The 21,781-nt window shown below is 48.8% G+C and overlaps 1 protein-coding gene across 1 annotated transcript; it reads right to left on the bottom strand.

Moving 5' to 3' along the window:
- Positions 1-5,671: 5,671 nt before the first annotated feature.
- Positions 5,672-8,372, bottom strand: Htr1d (5-hydroxytryptamine receptor 1D). The gene has a single exon (XM_090333867.1). The coding sequence runs from the start codon at positions 7,575-7,577 to the stop codon at positions 6,405-6,407; it is 1,173 nt and encodes a 390-aa protein (XP_090189993.1). The 5' UTR covers positions 7,578-8,372; the 3' UTR covers positions 5,672-6,404.
- Positions 8,373-21,781: the final 13,409 nt, after the last annotated feature.

Here is a 21,781-nt window from a genome sequence, read left to right as displayed (position 1 = left end):
GGGCAAGTGCTCTACCACAGAGAAACAGCTTGCTTATTTATTTATTATTTATTTGTGCATCATGGAACTTGAACTCGGCCTGGGCACTGTCCCTGAGCTCTTCAGCTCAAGGCTACCTCCCTACCCTTGAGCCAAGCCCCACTTCCCATTTTCTAGAGGTGAATTGGAGATAAGAATCTCAGGTCGTTTTGTGCTTGAGCTGGCTTTGAACCTTGATCCTCAGATCTCAGCCTCCTGAGTAGCTAGGATTACAGGCATGAGCCACTGTGCCCAGCATCTTATTTTATTTTTGTATATGTGTACCAGTTATGGGGCTTGAAGTCAGGGCCTGGATAATATCCTTGAGCTGTTTTGGGCTCAAGGCTAGTGCTCTACCACTTGAGCCATGGTCAGAGCTCTATTTTTTACTTTTTTTTGTGGTTAATTGGATTTTGCTGCTCAGGCTGGCTTTGAACTTCTTCTTTTTTTTCTTTTTTTTTTTTTTTTGCCAGTCCTGGGCTTGAGCTCAGGGCCTGAGCCCTGTCCTTGGACTTTCTCAAGGCTAGGGCTCCACCACTTGAGCCTCAGCACCATTTCCAGCTTTTGTCTATGTATGTGGTACCAAGGGATCGAACCTGGGTCTTCGTGCATGCTAGGCAAGCACTTTAACCACTAGGCCAAACTCCCGGCCCCTGGCTTTGAACTTCTATCCTCAGATATCAGATTCTTGAGTAGCTAGGATTACAGGTATGAACCACCAGCACTCAGCTTCATGAGATTCTTATCTCCAGTTTAACCACCAAAAATCTGGAAATGGAGCTGTGGCTCAAGTAGCAGTAGGACAGTTGAACAAAAAGGCTCAGGGACAGCACCTAAGCCCTGATTTCTATCATTTCAGCACTTAGGAAATAGAAGTAGGAGGATTGCAATTGCAAAATTAAGGCCAGTTTGGAAACTCAGTCTCAAAAACTCAAAATAGGAGTTGGGTGCATGGCTCAGTTGGCCCCTCAACCAACTACATTTCACTAAGTAAAACTTCCTCGGAACCCAGCCATGCCTCATCTGTTTACATGCTGTCTGGGGTTTGCTTTCATGCTTCTTGGCAGAGTTGAGCAATTGCAGAGATGGTATGACTCGTGAAGCTGAAAATATTTACTGTCTGGCCCTTTAAAAGGAAAAGTTCACCATTCAAGGAAATATCACATTCCACTTACTAGAATGGCTATAAGAAATAATAAATAAATAAGACAAGAAGGATATGCACAAATTGGGATTCTTACATGCTGCCAACGGAAATGGAAGTTAGTGTAGCCACTTCGTAAAATAGCCTGGCATTTCTTCGGGCCAAATAGAGAGAGAAAATGATCCAACAGACCCACCCACAGAGACATTTCCTGGGAGAAATGAAAATGTCTCCTTCCATGCAAACACAAATCAGAACGTTCATCATAGTATTAGTTTCTGCAAGTAGTGGAGTTTGAACTCAGAGCCTCATACTTGCTTGCTGATGAATGGCACTTTACCATTTGAGCCATGCCCCCAGCTCAGTTTTTTTATGGTTATGGGGCTTGAAATCTGGGCCTAGGTGCTGTCCCTGAGCTCTTCAGCTCAAGGCTAGCACTCTACCACTTGAGCCATAGTGCCACCTCTGGTTTTCTGGTGGTTAATTGAAAATAAGAATCTCATGGACTTCTGTGCCCACACTGGCTTTGAACCTCGATCCTCAGATCTCAGCCTCGAGTAGCTAGGATTACAGGTATGAGCCACCAGTGTTTGGCTCACACAATTATTTACAATAGCATATAATGGAAATAATCCAATCTGTCAATTGATCAATGGATAAATATAATGTACTATAGCTAGACAGTGGACAAGGAGCATGTTAGACCGTGCCGAGAGGTAGGCATATACTGGGCTTAGGGAGCAGCCTCACAGGGAGAGCTAATTTAGTAGGTCTCAAATTCTAGATACACAGATAAAAACCTAGTACAGAAAGTAGAAGGGAGGCTAGGAGTTTGGCCTACTGGTAGAGTGCTTGCCTAGCATACACCAAGACCCAGGTTCAATTCCTCGGTACCACACACATAGAAAAAAGCCAGAAGTGGTGCTGAGGCCCAAGTGGTAGAGCTCTAACCTTGAGAAAGCCCAAGGACAGTGCTCAGGCCCTGAGCCCAAGCCCAGGACTGGAAAAGAAAAAAAGAAAAGAAAGTAGAGGGATTTATTTAAAAATCAGACTGTTAGCTGGGTGCTAGTGGCTCACTCCTGTGCGACTGTGTGTGTGTGTGTATGTGTGTGTGCGCACACACACACACATACACACACACACACACACACACACACAGCACCATAGCCCATCCCTATAGTCCAGTTACTCAAGAAACTGAAGCTCGAGGATCACTGGAACCCAGGAATTCAAAACCAGCCTGATCAACATGGTGAGATAATACTCAGTGGCCTTGTTGCCAGAGGTTCTGATTCAGTAGATCTGAGGCAAATCCAGGAGTCAAGTGTCAGCCAACTCCCAGGGGCATCATGACGCAGACATCCAGAGACAGCCCTGGGACATGGCCAGTTCGTATTCCTCTGGCAATGCCTTCCTTCGGGGGTTTTCCCCTCTCTCTCTGGAACCCCATCTCCTGTTTTGTATTCTGAACTCTGTGACCAGAGGGCCCTCCCCACACACACACCAAGAATCACAGACACCCTAAGCATTTAGTCCTGCTTCTCTCAGCCCAATACGGGTGCCCCAACGTCTGTGGCTCTCCCTTTTATTCTTCCCCAAGATGCCTTACACAGTGCCCCTCCCTCGAATATTTTGAGGGAGGAAGGGGGTCTGCTGAAGGATCATCCCTGGGAAACCTTCTACGAACTAGAGATCTAGAAGCTGAGGATGGAGAGGGAATGAGATGACTGGATACAAGAAACATCACAGATACATCAAATAGCTGTTAATATCATTATCACCATCCTCTCTATTGCAGCTTGACCTTAAGTGGATTAATACTTGTGTCTAGTATGACTGGTGCTTTGATGCTATGTTCTTTACTATCAATTTTGTATGTGTATGTGAGAGTCGTGAGGCTTGAACTCTGGAACTCTGGGCCTAGACGCTGTCCCTGAGTTCTTCAGCTCAAGGCTACTGCCCTACTCCTTGAGTCACAATACCACTTCTGCTTTTCTGGTAGCTGGAGATAGAATCTCATGGACTTTTGTGCTGGCTTTGAACTGCAATCCTCAGATCTCAGCCTTCTGAGTAGCCAGGATTGCAGGCGGCCTGAGCCACCGTGCCCAGCTTTTACCATCAGTTTATACTACTGCATACCTATTACCATTTTTTTTTATAACTGAAGGAAATATGGTTTAAGAAAGATACCCTGTTTGGTGCCTGTGGCTCATGACTGTGATCCTAGCTACTCAAGAGTCTGTGATCTAGTCTGGGAATGTGGCTTAGAGGTAGAGTGCTTGTCTACCATGCTTAAAGCCCTGAGTTCCATTCCTCAGTGTCACATCAAGAGAAAAAGCCACAAGTGGCACTTTGGCTCAAGTGGTAGAGTGCTAGCTTCGAGCAAAAGCTCAAGGACAGTGCTCAGACCCTGGGTTCAAGGAGAGAAAGAGAGTCTGACATCTTAGGATCACAAATCAAAGCCAGCCCAACTTTTTTTTTTTTTTTTTCCTTGCCAGTCCTGGGCTTGAGCTCAGGGCCTGAGCACTGTCCTTGGGCTTTCTCAAGGCTAGTGCTCTACCAGTTGAGCCTCAGCACCACTTCCGGCTTTTTCTATGTATGTTGTAGCAAGGAATCGAACCCCGGTCTTTGTGCATGCTAGGCAAGCACTCTACCACTAGGCCAAACTCCCGGCCCAAGTCTGTGAAACTCTTATCTCCAATTAACTACAAAAAGAAGAAGAGTTGTGGCTCAAGTGGTAGAGTGGCTAAGCACAAAAGCTCCAGTGACAGTGCCTCCTAGGTCCAGAGTTCAAGCTCCAGGGCCAGTAGGAGAAAAAAAGGAGGAGAAGGAGAAGGTGGTGGTGGTGGCAGCGTCGGTGGCACCTAGGCCTTGGTCACTCATGCCCGTAATCCGAGCTACTCAGGATGCTGAGATACGAGATCATCCCAGGCAGGAAAGTTCCCGAGACTCTTATCTCCAATAACTTCTCAGAAAAAGCTGGAGGTGGTGCTGTGGCTCAAGTGGTAGAGTGCTAGCCTCAACTAAAAAGAAGCTCAAGGCTGGGAGATTGGCCGAGTGGTAAAAGTGCTTGCCTAGCATGCATGAAGACCTGGGTTTGATTCCTTGGTACCACATACATAGAAAAAGCCAGAAGTGGTCCTGTGGCTTAAGTGATAGAGCTCTAGCCTTGAGAAAGCCCAAAGATAGTGGGCAGGCCCTGAGTTCAAGCCCCAGGACTGGCAAAAGAAGAAGGAGAAGAAGAAGAAGGAGGAGGAGGAGGAGGAGGAAGAAAGAAGAACCTTGAGTTTAAGCCAGAGGACCAGTAGAAAGAGAGAGGGGGCGGGGGTGGAGGGAGCCCCAGTTCAATGAGCTACAAGCTAGCAGCGTTTGACTTTGAATCGAAACATTGGGCTCTGAGGGTTCCCATCCCTCTCTTCCCTCCCCTAATGCTGGAGATAAGAGGTTCAGGGCCTCATCCAAGCCAGGTAAGTCCTCTCCCACTGAACTTCATACCCAGCCCCAGGTCCTAAGTTTTTGTTTGTTTGTGCCGGTACTGAGGCTTGAATTCAGGGCCTCACATTGGAATTTGTTCTTTTCAGTCCAGGCCAGTGCTCTACCACTTGAGCTAGACCTCATTTCAGACTTGTGCTGAGGCTGGCTTCAAACTGTGATCCTCAGAGGTCAGCCTCCTAAGTAGCTAGGATTAAAAGTGTGAGCCACCAGCACCTGGCCAGCTCGAGGTATCATGGGTTGTTTTTGTTGTTTTGATTTTGCTTTTGTTTTGCCAGTCCTGGGGCTTGAACTCAGGGCCTGGGAACTGTCTTTGAGTTTTCTCAAGGTTAGTAGTCTACCACTTGAGCCATACCACCATTTCTGGATTTTTTCTGTGTATGTGGTACCAAGGAATCGAACCCAGAGCTTCATACATGATAGGAAACCACTCTACCCCTAGGCCATGTTCCCAGCATCCCTGAGTAGTCTAAGATTATGTGAAAGCCACCAGCTCTTGGCCAGCCTGTGTTTGTTTGTTTTTGGTCGGTCTTCAGGCTTGAACTCAGCGTCTGGTTGCTTTCCCTGAACTCTTCAGCTCAAGGCCAGCACTCTACCACTCTGAGTCACAGAACAATTTCCAGTTTTCTGGTGGTTAATTAGAGATAAAGAGTCTCAAGAGTCTCACAGACTTTCGTGCTCGGGCTGGCTTTGAACTGCAATCCTCAGATCTCAGCTTCCTGAGTAGGTAGGATTACAAGCGTGAGCCACCGGGCCCAGCCAGCCTGAGTTTTTGATTGTCATGCTACACTGACAGCCATGGTTGAGGTTCATTGTAATAGCTGCAAGGCTCAGGCACAAGGTGTTGGCACATGGTATGTGCCGAGAAAATGCCAGAACTGAGCTGAAAGCATCTACATTTAGGTAGAGAAGGGGAAAAAAAAAACACCCAAACACTTTGGCAGGTTGCAATGTCTCATGCATTTTATTTGATAAGACTCAGCATCTTATGAACCCTAATGAGAACAGGATGTAAAAAAACAGTTCAGAAAAAAAAAAGTTCCCCATGGTGGCCCACTCAAAGCTTGGCGAGTTCAATTTATAAGAGTGGGTAATCATGGGTTTTAACCCTATAAAAATGGTGTTGGGATGCTGGGAAGGGTAGATGGTGACCGACCTGGCTCTGATTATCACTTTGCTCCTTCCTCACCTTCTCTATTTCTCTCCAAGTCACTGTTCTAGGTAAGGAGGACCCAGTGAGAGAAATCTTTTGTTGTTATTTTCCAACCAAACTTAAATTCTCTTTCAGTTCACATCATGCCCTGTATCCACGCCCAACTATATTAACTGTGTATGTACGAATCTCCGGTAAACCTAGAAGGCCCTCCTTCTGGGTCAGAATCCATTGCACAGGGTGGAACTTTTTCTCTCCTGAATCCCATCGGTCGTGTTTCTTCTACTGAAAGGAACCATGAAAATGTCATGCTAAGGGCAGCCATCAGGCCTGCCTCTTCCACACAGCAAGTTGGTCAGTGGGCAAGAGTACCAGGGCCATCAAATACACAATTCCGTTGATTGACCCAAGACTTAAGATATAAATTTACCCAGGTCTCAAGAAATAGAGAGGGAGAGAGAGGGGGAGAAAAAAAGAGGGAGAGGGAGGGAAGGAGAGGAGAGACGGAGAGACAGACAGACAGACAGACACAGAGAGGAGACAATCCAAGTTTGGTTATAGGACCCAAGAGATAAAGTGGTCCGAATCAGAATAAGACTAAGAGGCTTTCTGGAAATGAACAACCTTCTGAAATGCTTGCCGGAAGTCTTCATTGAACACAGTATAGATGATGGGATTGATGAGGGAGTTTAAATAGCCTAGCCAAGTGAAGAAGTCAAAGAGAGCCGGGTGGATCCAGCATGAGTCCCGGCAGATGGGCAGGACCAAGGATGCCACAAAGAAGGGCAGCCAGCAGATGATAAACGCTCCCAGGATGATGCCCAGAGTCTTGGTGGCCTTCCTTTCCCGAGCAGCAGAAATCCTCTTACGTTCCAGGAGGCTATCAGCCAGCTGGATTTTCACGTGGTTGAAAAAAAGAGGAGAGCCAGCTGTGTGCGAGTGGCCTTCGTGGAGACTGGGATTGAGGGAGCAGAGGGAGGACCCGGCAGAGCCGGTGATGAGGTGGGCCGTGGTGAAGCGCTTCCCGTAGAGAGAGGGCGGATTCAGGATGCGGCTGCGGGCCACCATGTAGATGCGGCCGTAGAGGATGATGAGCAAGAGGGACGGGATGTAGAAGGCCCCACACGTGGAGTAGATGGTGTAGGAGATCTGGGAAGTGTTCACCAGGCAGTCCGAGATCTCCTCCTGAGCCTTAGCCTGCCGCCAGAAGAGTGGAGGGATGGAGATACAGATGGAGATGATCCAGACCACAGCGATCATCAGGGCTGCGTGGCCTGCTGTCCTGCGTTTGCTGTACTCCAGAGCGTCTGTGATGGCCCAGTATCTATCCAGAGCGATGACGCAGAGATGCAGGATGGAGGCCGTGCAGCAGGTCATGTCAGAAGACACCCAGATGTCACAGAGGAGTTGGCCAAAGTTCCAAGTGCGAGTGGTGGTGTAGGCAATACTGATGGGCATGACCAAGATGGAAACCAGGAGGTCGGTGGTGGCCAAGGAGCCAATGAGATAATTGGCTGGGGTGTGGAGCTTCCTGGTGAGCAAGATGGTGGTCAGAACGAAGGCATTGGAGACGACAGTGGCCAGAGTGATGATGGACAGGACGACGGCCAGGGAGATCTTGAGTGCCTGGAGGGTCCCTGGATCCCAAGCCTCTGGGGTCCCTGTTGTGTTCAGGGATGGGCTGGAGCTATCCTGGGGAAGGCTTTCTATGGACTGGTTGGGTAGGGACATGCTAGGAGGCTCTCTCGCTCTTCCTACAGACTGCTGCATTCAGGGTTTCTGCTTGCTTGGTCCCCAGAGCAAAGTCATCTTCAGCTGCTTCTTCAGCTGCCTTTTCTCCTTCTCCTTCTTCTTCTTTTCTCAGTCCTGGGGCTTGAACTCAGGGCCTGGCACTGTCCCTTGAGTTCCTTTTGCTCAAGGCTGAGTACTCTACCACTTGAGCCACAGCCTCACTTCCAGCTTTCTCTGTTTATGTGGTAGGAAGGAATCGAACCCAGGACTTCAAGCATTGCCAGGCAAGCACTCTACCACTAAGCCACATTCCCAGCCTTGATGGTGAGAGTCAAACATCAGGGCAGGCCACAGAGAAAAGACAGCAGGAACTGGCTAAAGAAAATGGAGGCAGTAAGAGCCACCTCAGCTCACTGCTCTGGAACTTTTGCCCAGCAGATGGTCCAGGCCTCAGGAACACAAGCTGAATTTTGTTAGACAATCCCTAGGATATCACAAAGGGAGATAACATGGGATTCATGCTTTTGGCATTTTGGGCTCCTGATTGAATGAACACTTCAAAAACTTTCCCCATCTCTGATCAGAGGGGATTCTGGACTATCAGGTTGCTTGCAGGGAACTTTGAAAATGAGAGATGAAAAGAAGTACCAGGGGGTTCACAGAAGCAGCTCAGGCCACAGCTCAGCTTTCCCAGGCTCATTTTGACGCATCATGAAACACTGAACTCTGGTTCCTGTCCCACTGATCGTTTTTGAGGCTGAACAGACAAAACATTCTGGTTACCAAGACTGGAAGAATGCATGACTGGAAAGAAGGCCAAACAAACGAGATCACTATCAGTTCACTGACAGGGATGCCTCTGGGACTTAAAAAGAGAAGAGAAAAGATAGTTAGGTTACAGCAAGATGAATCGGAAGGTTGAAATTATAAAAGTAAAAAGCTGTCGCTTAATGCTGACTGTGATGCTGTAAACTTGCCCTTCTCAAAAGGGAGGAAATAGGGAGAAAAGGGGATCCCCACCCCCAACAATTCCCAGAGAACAGACTCATAGCTGTTGGAACTACCATGGGCTTGAGACAACTCCATGAAATCAGCATTGTAAACTGTGCACCAGAAAGCTTCCTTCTATTTATTCAGTCAGGGAAACTCAACCAAGCCAGCTGGGTGTGGGGGTATGGGGCTAAGGCATGTGAAAAAAACACCAGATCCTTACTCGATACATTTTTCTAAGGAGTGTCAAGTCAACTTTTCTTTCCTTCTCTTTTTGTCTAGTTCATGTTTTACATTTTATTTAAAAATTTTTGCCAGTTGTGGGGCTTGAACTTGGGGCCTGAGTATTGTCGTTGGGCTTAGGGCTCTACCACTTGAGCCACACCACTACTTTTGCCTTTTTTTTAACCAAGGAATCGAACCCGGGTCTTCTAATTTTTCTAAGGAGTGCCAAGTCAACTTTTCTTTCTTTTTCTTTTTGCTTGTTCATGTTATTTATTTATTTATTTATTTATTTTTGCCAGTTGTGGGGCTTGAACTCAGGGCCTAGGCACTGTCCTTGAGCTTTTTTGCTCAAGGCTAGTGCTCTACCACTTTGAGCCACAGTTCCAGTTTTCTGGTGGGTAGCTGGAGAAAAAGTCTCATAGACTTTCCTGCCTGGGCTGGCTTTGAACTGTGATCTCAGCCTTCTGAATACCTAGGATTACGTGTATGAGCCATTGGACCTGGCTACTTTTCTTACATCTATTTATATTTTCCATGTTCCTTAGAGTGAGCATAAATGACAATATATGAATATATAAACAAATAAACAATACCCCTCTCCCCCTTGAGTTGGACACAGCAGCTACTTCTAGCCACTGACTTGACCTGGCTCCCCTGTAATCCCAGCACTGAGGAGGCTGAGACAGGAGAAGTATGAGTTGGAGGATAGCTTGGGGTACACTGGAAGACCCCATGTCAAAGCAAAATAAAACAAATCATGACTACTTCATTTAAAAAAATGTATCTGCCTGGAAGAAGAGAGAAAGCTTTAACTGAGAATGCAAAGCAAAAGCTCTCAATTCAGGAATGTATCCCCCAGTTTAAATAATTGATTGTTTACTTATTGGTGGCACTCTTGCTGTGCCAATCCTGGGACTAAAGCACCTAAGGTGTTCAGGGAACAGTATGGCCCTCAACTTACGAATGGGTCAATGGATGCTCAGAGAGGTGATGTCATCTGCCCAAAGCCACCCTGGCGGAAGTGGAAGAACCGGGCCCACGGCGCTGGAAATGTCTACCTTTCTCCACATTGCCGCAGTTCAGGAAGAAAAGCCTCAGGGTGCAAGTTTGGGCCTCAAGGTAACAGGTGACTTCAGTTCCCATCCCATTCCCCGCGCCCTCCCCCCAGCCCCCCACCACTCCCAACTTGTTCCAGGCTCCATTCTACAAGTCTCCCACTGGCTTTCCTCCCACTCTGGTTCCCAAGGAAAATGGCTGGACTATTTTGAAGTTTTTCTTCCCTGTAGACAAGCTGGGTGAGCAAGGTAAGGAGTGGTCAGGCCCTGTGCAGGCCACAGCGCTTCTCCCCAGAGATTCCTGAGCTCCCAGCATTCCAGTGACCTCAGCACAGGCAGGGGTGTGGGCTAGGGGTAGCTGAAAGCCTGGCTGGTGACTTAGCCCTGGGTGATGTCTCAGGAAGAAGGACAGACCAGGCCTTGACCAGGAAGCCTGGCAGGACTCCAGACTGTCTCCCTCCTTTTCTGCTGTTGGCAGTCCTTTCCCCACCCTGAGTGAAGTTGGGGGAGATGACATTTTGTGTGTGTGTGTGTGTGTGTGTGTGTGTGTGTGTGTGTGTGTGTGTGTGTGTGATTATTGGAGCTTGAACTAGGCCTGAGTGCTCTTCCTTGGCTTTTATTCCCCCCTGGATGTGCATGACAGGGAAATGTCTATGGGTTCATCAGAAAGCACAGGAACAAGAATGATGCTATATAATGATTCTATACCTACACATTTTACATATTTTACCTCATGCATGAGCTAAAAGCAGGAGCAAAGCTTGGCATCTCAGCCTTCATTTTGTACATATCTACTCTAAGCCAGTCTCTGCAGTCACTGTGCAATCACCTTAGAACCAGGAAGGGCACGACTCACCACTGATCAATGGCATCTTTATGAAAACCAAAACTACCCAGAAGGAATGACAGTGCTTCCTCAGGACAGACCACCTGCCAGGCAACTTTCTGCCCTCAAATGCTAAAGTGGTAACAACTTCATAAACCCTCTAGAATGTGTGGGGGTGGGTTGGGGGCTGGTGGGACAGCTCATACCTGTAATCCTAGCTAATCAGGAAGCTGGAATATGAGGATCTCAGTTAGAAGCCGGCTCAGACAGAAATGTCTGTGAAGCTCTTTTCTCCAAGTACTCAGCCAAAGTCTGGATGTAGAAGTGGGGCTCAACGGGCAGGCTTGAGGGAAAAACACCAGTGAGCGGCTCCAGAAAGTAAAATGATGGGTGAAGCTATGATTTTTTTTTCTTTTTTGATTATTGTTATTTTTTGATTGGTTGTAAGACTTCAACTCTGGGCCTGGGCATTGTCCCTGAGCTCTTCAGCTCAAGGCTACCTACCACCCTACCCCTTGAGACATAGTGCCACTTCTGGTTTTCTGGTGGTTAATTGGAGATAAGAGTCTCATGGACTTTAGTGCCTAGGCTGGCTTTGAACCATGATCCTCAGATCTCAGCCTCCTGAGTAGCTAGGATTACCGGTGTGAGCCACCACACCCAGCTTTGCTCAGTTTTTTTTTTTTTAACACAAGGGTGGTACTCTACCACTTGAGCCACATCCCCACTTCTGGCTTTTTGCTGGTTAACCAGAGATTTAAGAGTCTCATAGATTCTTTTCCTTGGTCTAGTCTTGAACTGCCAGTCATTGGATCTCGGCCTCCTGAGTAGCTAGGATTACATGTGTGAGCCAGCAACACCTGGGCCAGATGTTCTACTCTATAAAATGGTTGGGAGTTTGGCCTTGTGGTAGAGTGCTTGTCTAGCATGCAGGAAGACCCAGGTTCAATTCCTCAGTACTATACACATAGAAAAGCTGGAAGTGGTGCTGTGGCTCAAGTGATAGAGCACTAGCCTTGAGGAAAGCCCAAGGACAATGCTCAGGCCCTGAGTTCAGTCCCTAGAACTGGCAAAAAAAAAAAAAAGTTCTATTGATAGTCTTTAATCTATGCATCTACACACCCATGTACACACCATATTTTGTGGAGTATTACATATTTATAAACAAAGAAAATAAGTCTGCTGAGATCTGCAGGAGATGGGAGGTGGGGAGATTCTACTTGATGGGGAGGAAAGGAAGGAGTCTTCCTGTCCATACTTGGTTATCCGTAAAAATAAATAAAGAAAAGAAAAAGGAAATAGCCAGGCACCGTGGCTCATGCCTGTAATCCTAGCTACTCAGGAGGCTGAGATCTGAGGATCAAGGTTCATAGCCAGCCAGGCCACTACAAAGCCGTGAGATTCTTATCTCCAATTAACCTCTAGAAAATGGGAAATGCGGCTTGGCTCAAGGGTAGGGCTGTAGCCTTGAGCTGAAGAGCTCAGGGGCAGCGCCCAGGCCAAGTTCAAGTCCCATGACCCACAAAGAAAAACAAAACAAAACAAAAAATGGGGCCAGGAGTTTGGCCTAGTGGTAGAGTGCTTGCCTAGCATGCACAACGCTCTGGTTCAATTCCTCGGTACCACATACACTGAAAAAACCTGGAAGTGGTGCTGTGGCTCGAGTGGTAGAGCACTGGTGGTGAGGGAAAGCCCAAGGACAGTGCTCAAGCCCTGAGCTCAAGCCCCAAGACTGGCAAAAAAACAAAAAAACAAAAAAAACCCCACCTCATTGGTAGCAACTCTATCTCCCAGGAAACAAGTTCAAAAAGACCCAGCAGCTCCTGTGCTGACATTCTCCACCCAACAGCCCCTCCTGGTGGGTCTAGGCAAACCCTTTCCCCTACTGGGCCCTTCTGTTCCATCTGTAAATTGGGTGACACCACCTTTCTCCCAGAATCCTTGTATGGTTTTAGTGGAGTGGGGGGAGGGGCATGTTGGCACAGTGGCAGGCACACAGCAAGAGTCTTTTCTTTTTTTTTTGTGGATGTTGGGGCTTGAACTCAGCCTGGGCACTGTCCCTGACCTGAATCTTCAGCTCAAAGCTACCGCCCTACCCTTGAGCCACAACTCCACTTACACTTTTGGTAGTTAATTGGAGAAAAGTCTCATGGACTTACATGCCTGGAATTGGCTTTGAACCTCAGATCTCAGCCTTCTGAGTAGCTAAAACTACAAGCATGAGCCACCATCATTTGATAAGTGCGTGTTTTAAACTCTAATCAATATGTGGAGGTGCAAGCAAGTCAGTCTTACAGTTCAGTTCTATAATTATAAAATCAGAAAAGTGGAGGGGGCAGGCAGGGCGAAGTAGTCAAAGTTCTGATCTAGCCTTTCCATCCAAGCAGTCCACTCAACTAAACTCGGAATGAGGTTTGTGGTGAGGCTCTGTGGGAGTGCCAGCACTGCAAAAATGAACCGAAATGAAATTAAAAAGCATGCATGTCCAGCAAAAAGATGTCTACAAGAACTTGTCACCAGCAGCACTCGTAACAAACTGGAAACTACCTAAGCAAAACATCAGCAGTAGACTGGAGGCATAGTTGTGGTACGTTGATGAGGTAGGATGCTAGAGTCAAGGCGAACCAGGTCCAGATGCATGAAACCGCAGAGAGCTGAGCAGAAGCCAGACGCCATGTGCCAGCAGACTTTGCAAAGTTCACCAACAGGCAACGCTGCCGCCCACTGATGAACCTTTACAGGGAAGGTTAAAGTAGAGAAAGCAGGATGGGTTCTGGGGCAGATACTGTTTTATTTCTTGGGTTACATGTATTCATCTATATAAATAATCAGGCTATAATCATATCTTTCAGGGACCTTTACTTTTGTAAAAATAAAAAACAAACAAACAACTTTTTGTAAAAAGTTTTGATCCCTTGAAACACTACAAAGCAAGCTGTATGTCATGGCTCACACTTGTAATCCTAGCTACTCAGGAGACTGAGGCTCCCAGGATCTGAGGATCCCGGTTAGAAGTCAGCCAAGGCAGGAAAGTCCATCAGAGTTCCATTAAACCACCAAAAACAGTCAGAAGTTGAGCTGTGGCTCAAGTGAGAACACTAGCCTTGAGTGAAAAAGCTCAGAGATCTGAGGATCGTGGTTCAAAGCCAGCCCAGGCACAAAGTCCAAGAGACTTCTACCTCCAATTAACCACTAGAAAACTGGAAGTGGCACTGTGGCTCAAGGGGTAGAGGGGTACCCTTGACCTGAAGAGCTCAGGGACAACACCAGGCCCAGAGTTCAAGTTCCACAACAGACAAAAAAAAAAAAAAGCTCAGGGACAATGCTAGACCCTGAGTTCAAGCCCTCGGACCAGCACTAAATGAAACAAACAACAACAACAACAACAAAAACCCCTAAAGAGTGGTGATTAAGAACAGTTCAAAGCCAGGTCTCATGCCTGTGATCCTAGCTACTCAGGAGGCTGAGATCTGAGGTTCCAAGCCAAGCCCAGGCACAAAAAGTCCCTGAGATTCTTTTTTTTTTTTTGGCCAGTCCTGGCCTTGAGCTCAGGGCCTGAGCACTGTCCTTGGACTTTCTCAAGGCTAGAGCTCTACCACTTGAGCCTCAGCACCACTTCCGGCTTTTTTCTATATGTGGTACCAAGGAATCGAACCTGGGTCTTCGTGCATGCTAGGCAAGCACTTTAACCACTAGGCCAAACTCCCGGCCCTCCCTGAGATTCTTATCTCCGATTAACCACCAGAAAACTAGAAGTGGCACTGTGGCTCAAGTTGTAGAGCCCTGGCCTTGAGCTCTTCAGCACCTAGGCCCAAAGTTCAAGACTCATGACTGACAAAAAAAAAAAAAAGAAAGAAAGAAAAAAAGAAAGGAAAAAAGAACAGCAGTGCCTCAACAGCATCTCTGTTGGTCACAGGCAGCCCTGGGCTCATCTCGGAACCTCTGCTTGGATTTTTCATGTGGAAAATGGAAACAACAGATGCTGCGTGATAGAATAGACCATAACTGTTCCACAAATTATAGCTCAGTGGGCCCTGCTTATCTGCAGGTTTTGCTTGCCATGGTTTCAGTGACCCCAGAGTCCACTGTGATCCAAAAATATACCATGGAAAGTACCAGAAACTGAACAGCCCCTAAGTTTTAAATTAGGCATAGGGTCTGAGCAGTGTGATCAAGTCTGGCATGGTTCTGCTCCGTCCCGCCCTGGATATGATTCATCCCTTTCTTGATCCAGGGTTTCCATACTATATATCCCACATGGCCTGCTCATTAGTCACAGAGGAGCCGCCTCAGTTATCTGATCCACTGTCCTAGCATCGGAGCTCCTCTTCACAGCATTCCCAGGCTGTAGCCACTTAATGCTGTATCTAGGCCCAAGGCACTCCCCTGACTTCCTCTCATCACTAGGGCATTACGTCATCACTCATCACAAGAAGGATGAGTGTGTGCAAAAAGATAGAGAAGGGAAGACATTGTGTGTGTGTGTGTGTGTGCACGCATGTGCACATGCATGTGCTATGGATAGAAGCCAGGGTCTTGAGCTTTACCCACTAAACCAAATCCTTACCTTTTATTACAGTATATTCTGATAATGATCCTATTGTTTTGTTTTTTATTTTTTATTTATTTTATTTTTTTTTACCAGTTTTGGGATTTGAATTCTGGGACTGGGTACTGTCCTTCAACTTTTGTGCTTTAAGGCTAGCATTTCACCATTTGAACTATAGCTTTACTTCCAGCTTTTTGTGCTGAATTGGAGATAAGAGTCCCTTGAATCTTCCTGCCAAAGCTGGCTTCAAACCATGATTTTTTTTTGGTGGGGGGGGAGGAGGAGGGTGTCATGAAGCTTGAATTCTGGGCCTGGGTGCTGTCCCTGAGCTCTTCAGCTCAAGGCTACAGAAGGTTGAGATCCAGAGGATCTCAGTTTGAGGCCAGCCTGGGAAGAAGAGTTCATAAGACTCTATTTCCAAAATAATCATCAAAAAGCCCAACTAGAGGTGTGACTCAAGTGTTGGAGTACCAGCTGAGCCAAGTGTGAGACCTTGAGTTCAAATCTTGGACAATAGACTGACAGACAAACAGATAGACATACTAACAAACTGCATTTGTCAGCTGGGTGTGGTGGCCATATCAGCCATCCAAAACTGAGGAGGCAGAGACAGGAAGACCTCAAATTAGAGGCCAACTTAGACTATGTAGGGAGAACCTGTCTCAAACAAATCTAAAACATTTTTTCAGTCCCTCTCCCCACTCTCCCCACACATACACACACACACAATGTATATCTTTAAAAAAATTAACTGTATGTGTATGCATACATAGATGTATGTATATATACATACACATATGTATGTGTTTTTTGGGTGCTAGAGATGGAACCCAAAGCTTCACTTATGCTAGGCAAGTACTCTACCTGAACCACACACCCTGAATTATCCTTCTAGTGGAAGCAGGGGTTTTCAGTGGGATGCTATCACCCCCTAGGGGTCACTTTGGGACTGCAGTTCCCTGCTGAACCGAGTCTTCCTCTGCCAGGCCTGGTAACAGGCAGATGTACCAACATCTTTACTCAGCACTGGGCACAGCCCAAAGGAAAGGTTGGAAGTGGCAACTGCAGGAGATCTCACCCTTGCCTGTGTTCATGCTTGCCTGGGGATTTTCTTTTTTTTCAAATGATGCATCTATCCAGTCGATGGAGGCTCACACATGTAATCCTAGCTACTCAGCTCCAGGCTGAGATCCAAAGATCCTGGTTGAAAGCCTGCTTGGGCAAAAAAGTCCCCGGGAGACTCTTATCTCCAAATAACCACCGAGAAACTGGAAGTGGAGTTGTGATTGAAAGTGGTACAGCACTAGGCAGGTACAGCACCCAGGCCCTGAGTTTAAACCCCATAACTGCCCACAACAAAACTTCAGCATCTGTGGGCCTGGATCAGGGCTTGAAGTTCTGCCTGTGTGTAGGGCAATAGTAACGTCAGTCCTGGGATTCACTTAAGCTTAGAGTGGAAGGATTGCTAGGAATCGCCCAGTCTACCTTCTTTATGGTGCTGATGTGAAGAGAGGCTCAGAGAGCCTTACTCAAAGTCACATAGCGAGCTCCAGGCAGAGTCCGCACACTCCCACCAGTGCCCAGTGCGCTATGCACTGCCTCCTGTTTGGACAGGAACCTGAGATGAAGGGAAGTCTTGGTTCAAGACATATGCTTTGGACAGTTTCAAATCTCCCCTAACCGCCCTGATTTCTCACAGTGGGGACAATCCTGAAAGCAGCTGACAGGCTGACTGTGCTCTGCAAGAACGCTGGAGAAAGAATTGTATCCCTTGGCCCTGGAGTGCAACCTGCCTCCTCTTCCCCACTCCAGATGCTGCACATCTGGATCACCAGAGAGCCCCTGAGCTGATGGGATGAACCATTTTCAGAGAAGAAGAGAGGCTGACTTCTCCAGACTGGGTAAAAAGGGACTAACCAAAAAGAATTCATTTCCTAGAAATCAAACACTGGGTTTTAGTGTTTACAGGATTCAGACATTCTGGTCACCAGCTGCTTTCCCTGCTCGAAGGCACAACGAGGCAGTGAGCAGGCGCACAAGCTCTGGACTTCAGTGGAAGCACCAGTCAGGAAGATAACTTGCTTGACAGTTGCATCATTAGCTGTGTGATCTCAGGTAAGTCGCTCAACTTTACTGGGCCTGTTTTCTCACCTACTCAGATCGAAGTACTTAATGCCTACCATGTATTGGTATGATCTTAGAAAGACTCACCAGAGGCACTAGGGAAATACCTCATGCATTGGGGTTCTCAGGGACATGTGCAGGCAGGCCAGTATTTGTGGGATTTTTCTCCCCAGAACATGGGGCATCTCTGGAGCTGGGATTTGACTTGGTTCATCCCTGAATGTGTTGGGGTTAATCCTTACAGGTACCCAATAAGGACTTGCTCAAAGAAGCTGGGTAACAGTGGCATATACCTGCAATTCTACCTACTTGGGAAGCTAAGATCTGGATATTTCTTTCTTTCTTTTTTTGGTCAGTTATGGGGCTTGAACTCTGGGCCTGTGCGCTATTCCTGAGCTCTTCAACTCAAGGCTACCACCCTACCCCTTGAGCCACAGCACCACTTCTGGTTTTCTGGTAGTTAACTGGAGATGAGTCTCAGAGCCACTAGTACCAGATGACATTTCATTTTTTTCCTTTCTTTCTTTCTTTCTTTCTTTCTTTCTTTCTTTCTTTCTTCTTCTTCTTCTTCTTCTTCTTTTTTTTTTTTTTTGCCAGTACTGTCCTTGGGCTTTCTCAAGGCTGGCGCTCTACCACTTGAGCCACAGTACCACTTCCGGCTTTTTCTATGTATGTGGTATCAAGTAATCAAACCCGGGACTTCACGCATTTTAGGCCAGCACTCTACCACTAGGCCAGCCTGGGTAGAAGCATCTGTGAGGCTCTTATCTCTGATTAATCACAAAAAAAGCCAGAAGAATGCCAAAGCACAAAACCCTGGCTCCAGTTCTTACCACCATATGTACAAAAATCAGCAGCCGCCACCAACCACTTCTCCTAGTCACTCAGAAGGCTGGAGGGGGACAGTTTGAAGCCAGGCCAGACACCCAAGTAGGATAAATCCATAAAGGTCATCCCTAATTAACTACCAAAAAGCTGGAAGTGGAGAGCCAGAGCAAGAGGCCCCAAACCAGCACCTACACACAAAGTAACAACCATAGGTAATAGTATTTGCCCTCCCTCCTTCACTTATTTAATTTTGATTTTACCAGTCCTGGGGCTTGAACCCAGGGCCTGAGCACTGTTCCTGATCGTCACTGTCACTCCCTCCTCCTCCTCCTCCTTCTTCTCTCAAGGCTAACACTACCACTTCAGTCACAGCACCACTTCCAGCTTTTTCTGTTTATATGGTACTAAGGAATTGAACCCAGGGCTTCATGCATGCTAGACAAACACTCTACCACTAAGCCACATTCCCAGCCCTCTTTATTTATTTTTGACAGAGTCTCACTGCATATCCAAAGTTGGCCTTGAACTCTCTAACCTCCTCCTCCGTCCTCCTTAGTGCTGGAATTACAGGTGTTACTACCACACTCAGTCTCTGTCCCCTATTTAGAACCCTCCAATGGCTCCCTGGTCTCTCAGAATAAAATGCAAAACCCTCACCGTGGTCTACAAGGCCCTTTGTGGTCTACGCCTTCCCAGCTCCCTTGACCTTACCTCTTTCCTATCAGCTGCCACTTAAATGTCACCATTTGACCAACAGACAGGCAGACTGTGTTCATTTTAGCACTTACTGCAGGCCTATCTGATATTTTCCACTTGTTTGGTGGTTTTCTCCACATGCTCCCATATGCCTCCCCCATTAACACATACCTTCTGTCTATCTCACCGCTATATCCTCAGGGCTTGAGCAATGACTGACTGACAGTAAATAGATGGGTCACCAGCCTAAGAAGTGCTCTGGGCTGGCAATACCATGAGTCATGTGCACAGAGGTGGTAGTAACTAAAGCCTGTGGGGTGGATGTGATTACCAGGGTCTATGAGGGCAGAAGAGGCCCTGGAGAGCAGAGTAATTCCTGGCTGTGCAGAGGACGCATCTGCATGATCAACAGAGAAGACAGAGCAAAGAGATGGCAATATTGTCTCAGGCACCAAGAGAAGAGTGTTGCTGGATGGAGAGAGTGTGGCGGAAGTGTTAACTGCTGCCCAGAGGGAAAGTTAAAGCTCAGTGCAGTTTTCTTGGGGCCTAAGGCCAGGCATCTATAACGAGAAAGACATCTGGGGTCTGAGAACTCCAAGCTCAGTGCATCTGCATTTCTGCTCATATTCACAGCACTGCCAAGAAAAGAACGGTCCAGTCATCCATCCATGGCCTGGGAGAGAAGGGATTTCTGGGGGACCCATTCCAGGGCTTTCCCATTAGACTACTGGCAAACTTTGAGGAAACACCTCTATATTTTTGGCTCAGTACCAAGTGGACAGACCTTTCCAGTTATGTCCAGCTGGCCTGCACCTCAACTTCCTACATCCCCATCCAGGCCCAGCACACTAACTTCCTATATACCCCTTTCCAAGACCTGCACCCCAAGTTCATACATCCCTTCCAGGTCCTGTACCCCAGCTTCCTACATCCCCTTCCAAGACCTTTCTTTCTGGATGGGTCCATGACAAGCTCATCCACTTCTGCCCACCAGCTGGGCAGGATCAAAGGTCGAAGAAGGCCGAGCTGCTCAAGTGGCCACTGTGCCATCAAAACAGCAAACACATGCTCACCCTGCAAACACCAGCAAGAGAACCCGAGGAGGAGATGGGAGCTTGTGCTGACCACAGCAGCCCAACTCTTTCAGGGTCTGGTGTTATGCTGAGCAACGGTGCCATTGGATTAACCACAAGCCTGTAGGGCTGGCCTTTGTTATCCTCACTTCTCAGAGAGGTTAAGAGCTCTCCTCCTCCATCCTCCTGAGATTTCACAGCTAGGAAGCGGCCAAGGGCCAGTTTGTGAATGCAGCCAACCTGACTTAATCCTCCAACTTCCACAGAGCTAGCCCCACAGGGGTTTTAGTCTTACATCCTACCACAGGGATTTATGCTCCTGTTCTCTCCATCTGCAATTAAAGCAGCCTCCTTAGGACCCTTCCAGATTAACTAAGATTTGTCACCAATGTAACAGGATATAAAATGGCATCTCAGCTGGAGGATGACAGTTTGAAGCCAGCCTGGCAGAAAAGTCCATGAGACTTTCATCTCCAATTAACCAGCAAAGAGTGTGTGGTTCAAATGGTGGGGGTGCTACCTTTGGGTGAAGAAGTTCATGGACAGCGCCCAGGACCAGAGTTCAAGCCCCACGACTGGCACAAAAATGAATGAAAATGGCATTCCCTTTATTCCCACGTGTCTGCAGGGCTGGAGAAGCAGCCTGTCCACGATGGCTATGTACACCCTGGCCCAGGGCGAGGCAAGGGACCCGGCCAAGGTCACAAGCCAGCCGGCGTCCTCCCCAAGCCAAGCTCCGCACTGGACTCGGAGGCCCCTCCAGAAAGGGGGCGCGGGCCGGGCCGGAGCCCTGCCCCGGAACTGCGCCCGACCTGGCCGGCAGGGGGCAGCGTCTGCTTCCCCGGCCGCCCGGGGCCACGTAGGGGCGGCTCAGCCCCAGCCTCGGGGAGCCCCCCGCACCCCTCCGGAACTCGCCGGGGCGCCTGGGTCGCGCGTCCAGGAGTCCGGGCCGCCTCTGCCGGCCGCGGGCAGCAGGCTCCGACGGCGACCTGGGACGCCGCCCTCCGGCCCGGCTGGCTCCCCGCCCTGCCCCCTGCGCGCGCCCCGCCCGTCCCGAGGTGGGTGCGAGTCAGGGGCGCCCCCCGCGAGCGCGCGCCCCCGAGGCCCCGGGACCCCGGGGCTGGACGTGGCTGCGACGCCCCCCTCCCGGGTCGCACGGGGCTCGGGCGCTCACCACTCCCCAGGCTGGCAGGTGCGGACGGGCTTCGGGTGCGCGCTCACCGTCCCGGCTCCCAGGAGCTCCAGCTTCACCTCCGGCCGAGCCCCGCCGCCCCGCGATCCCGACCGCCCTCCGCGCTCCCAGCGCCCTGCGGCTCCCGCTCCGCGCTCTGCCCCGCCCGCCGTTCCCCACGCTCCCCTCTCCCCAGCTCCTCCCCTGCCCGGCTCGCTCCCCACGCGGCCCCCGCCCGCCAGGAGAAGGTCCCCCCCATCCCCCGCCGCCCCAATCCCGGCCCCTGCGGCCCTCGAGCCCCCACCTGCCCGGGTCTGGGAGGCAGGCGAAGGCCCCCGGGCATGCTCCGGTTCTCCACCTGTAGGAGGGACGGTGAGCTGGGGTCGGAGGGTGCCAAGAGATGGGACATACCAGGCCCCGTGCGGGCATCCCTGTTCCTTGTCTTCATCCCAAACTGGATTTTTCCCCATTAGTTGCCAACTATTTATTGACCTGCTCTGTGCCGGTACGTTCTAGGTAGAGCACGTGGACGGAACCGAGGTGTGTGTGGTGGTGGGGGGGGGGGGGCATGGAGCTTCGAGTCTAAGGGGAAGGCGGCCAGAACACACCGAAGTCAAACCTAAAAATTATGGAGTCATGTGAAGGGTGGAAGGAGGTGGAGAGCACTCACTGCGTTGGAGCCAGACAGGAGAGGAAGTGGTGCCTG

This window comes from Megascapheus bottae, chromosome 6 (assembly GCF_031878675.1).
Source record: "Megascapheus bottae isolate mThoBot1 chromosome 6, mThoBot2.hap1, whole genome shotgun sequence".
Classification (NCBI taxonomy): Eukaryota; Metazoa; Chordata; class Mammalia; order Rodentia; family Geomyidae; genus Megascapheus; species Megascapheus bottae.
This window is presented reverse-complemented; position numbering and strand designations above follow the sequence as displayed.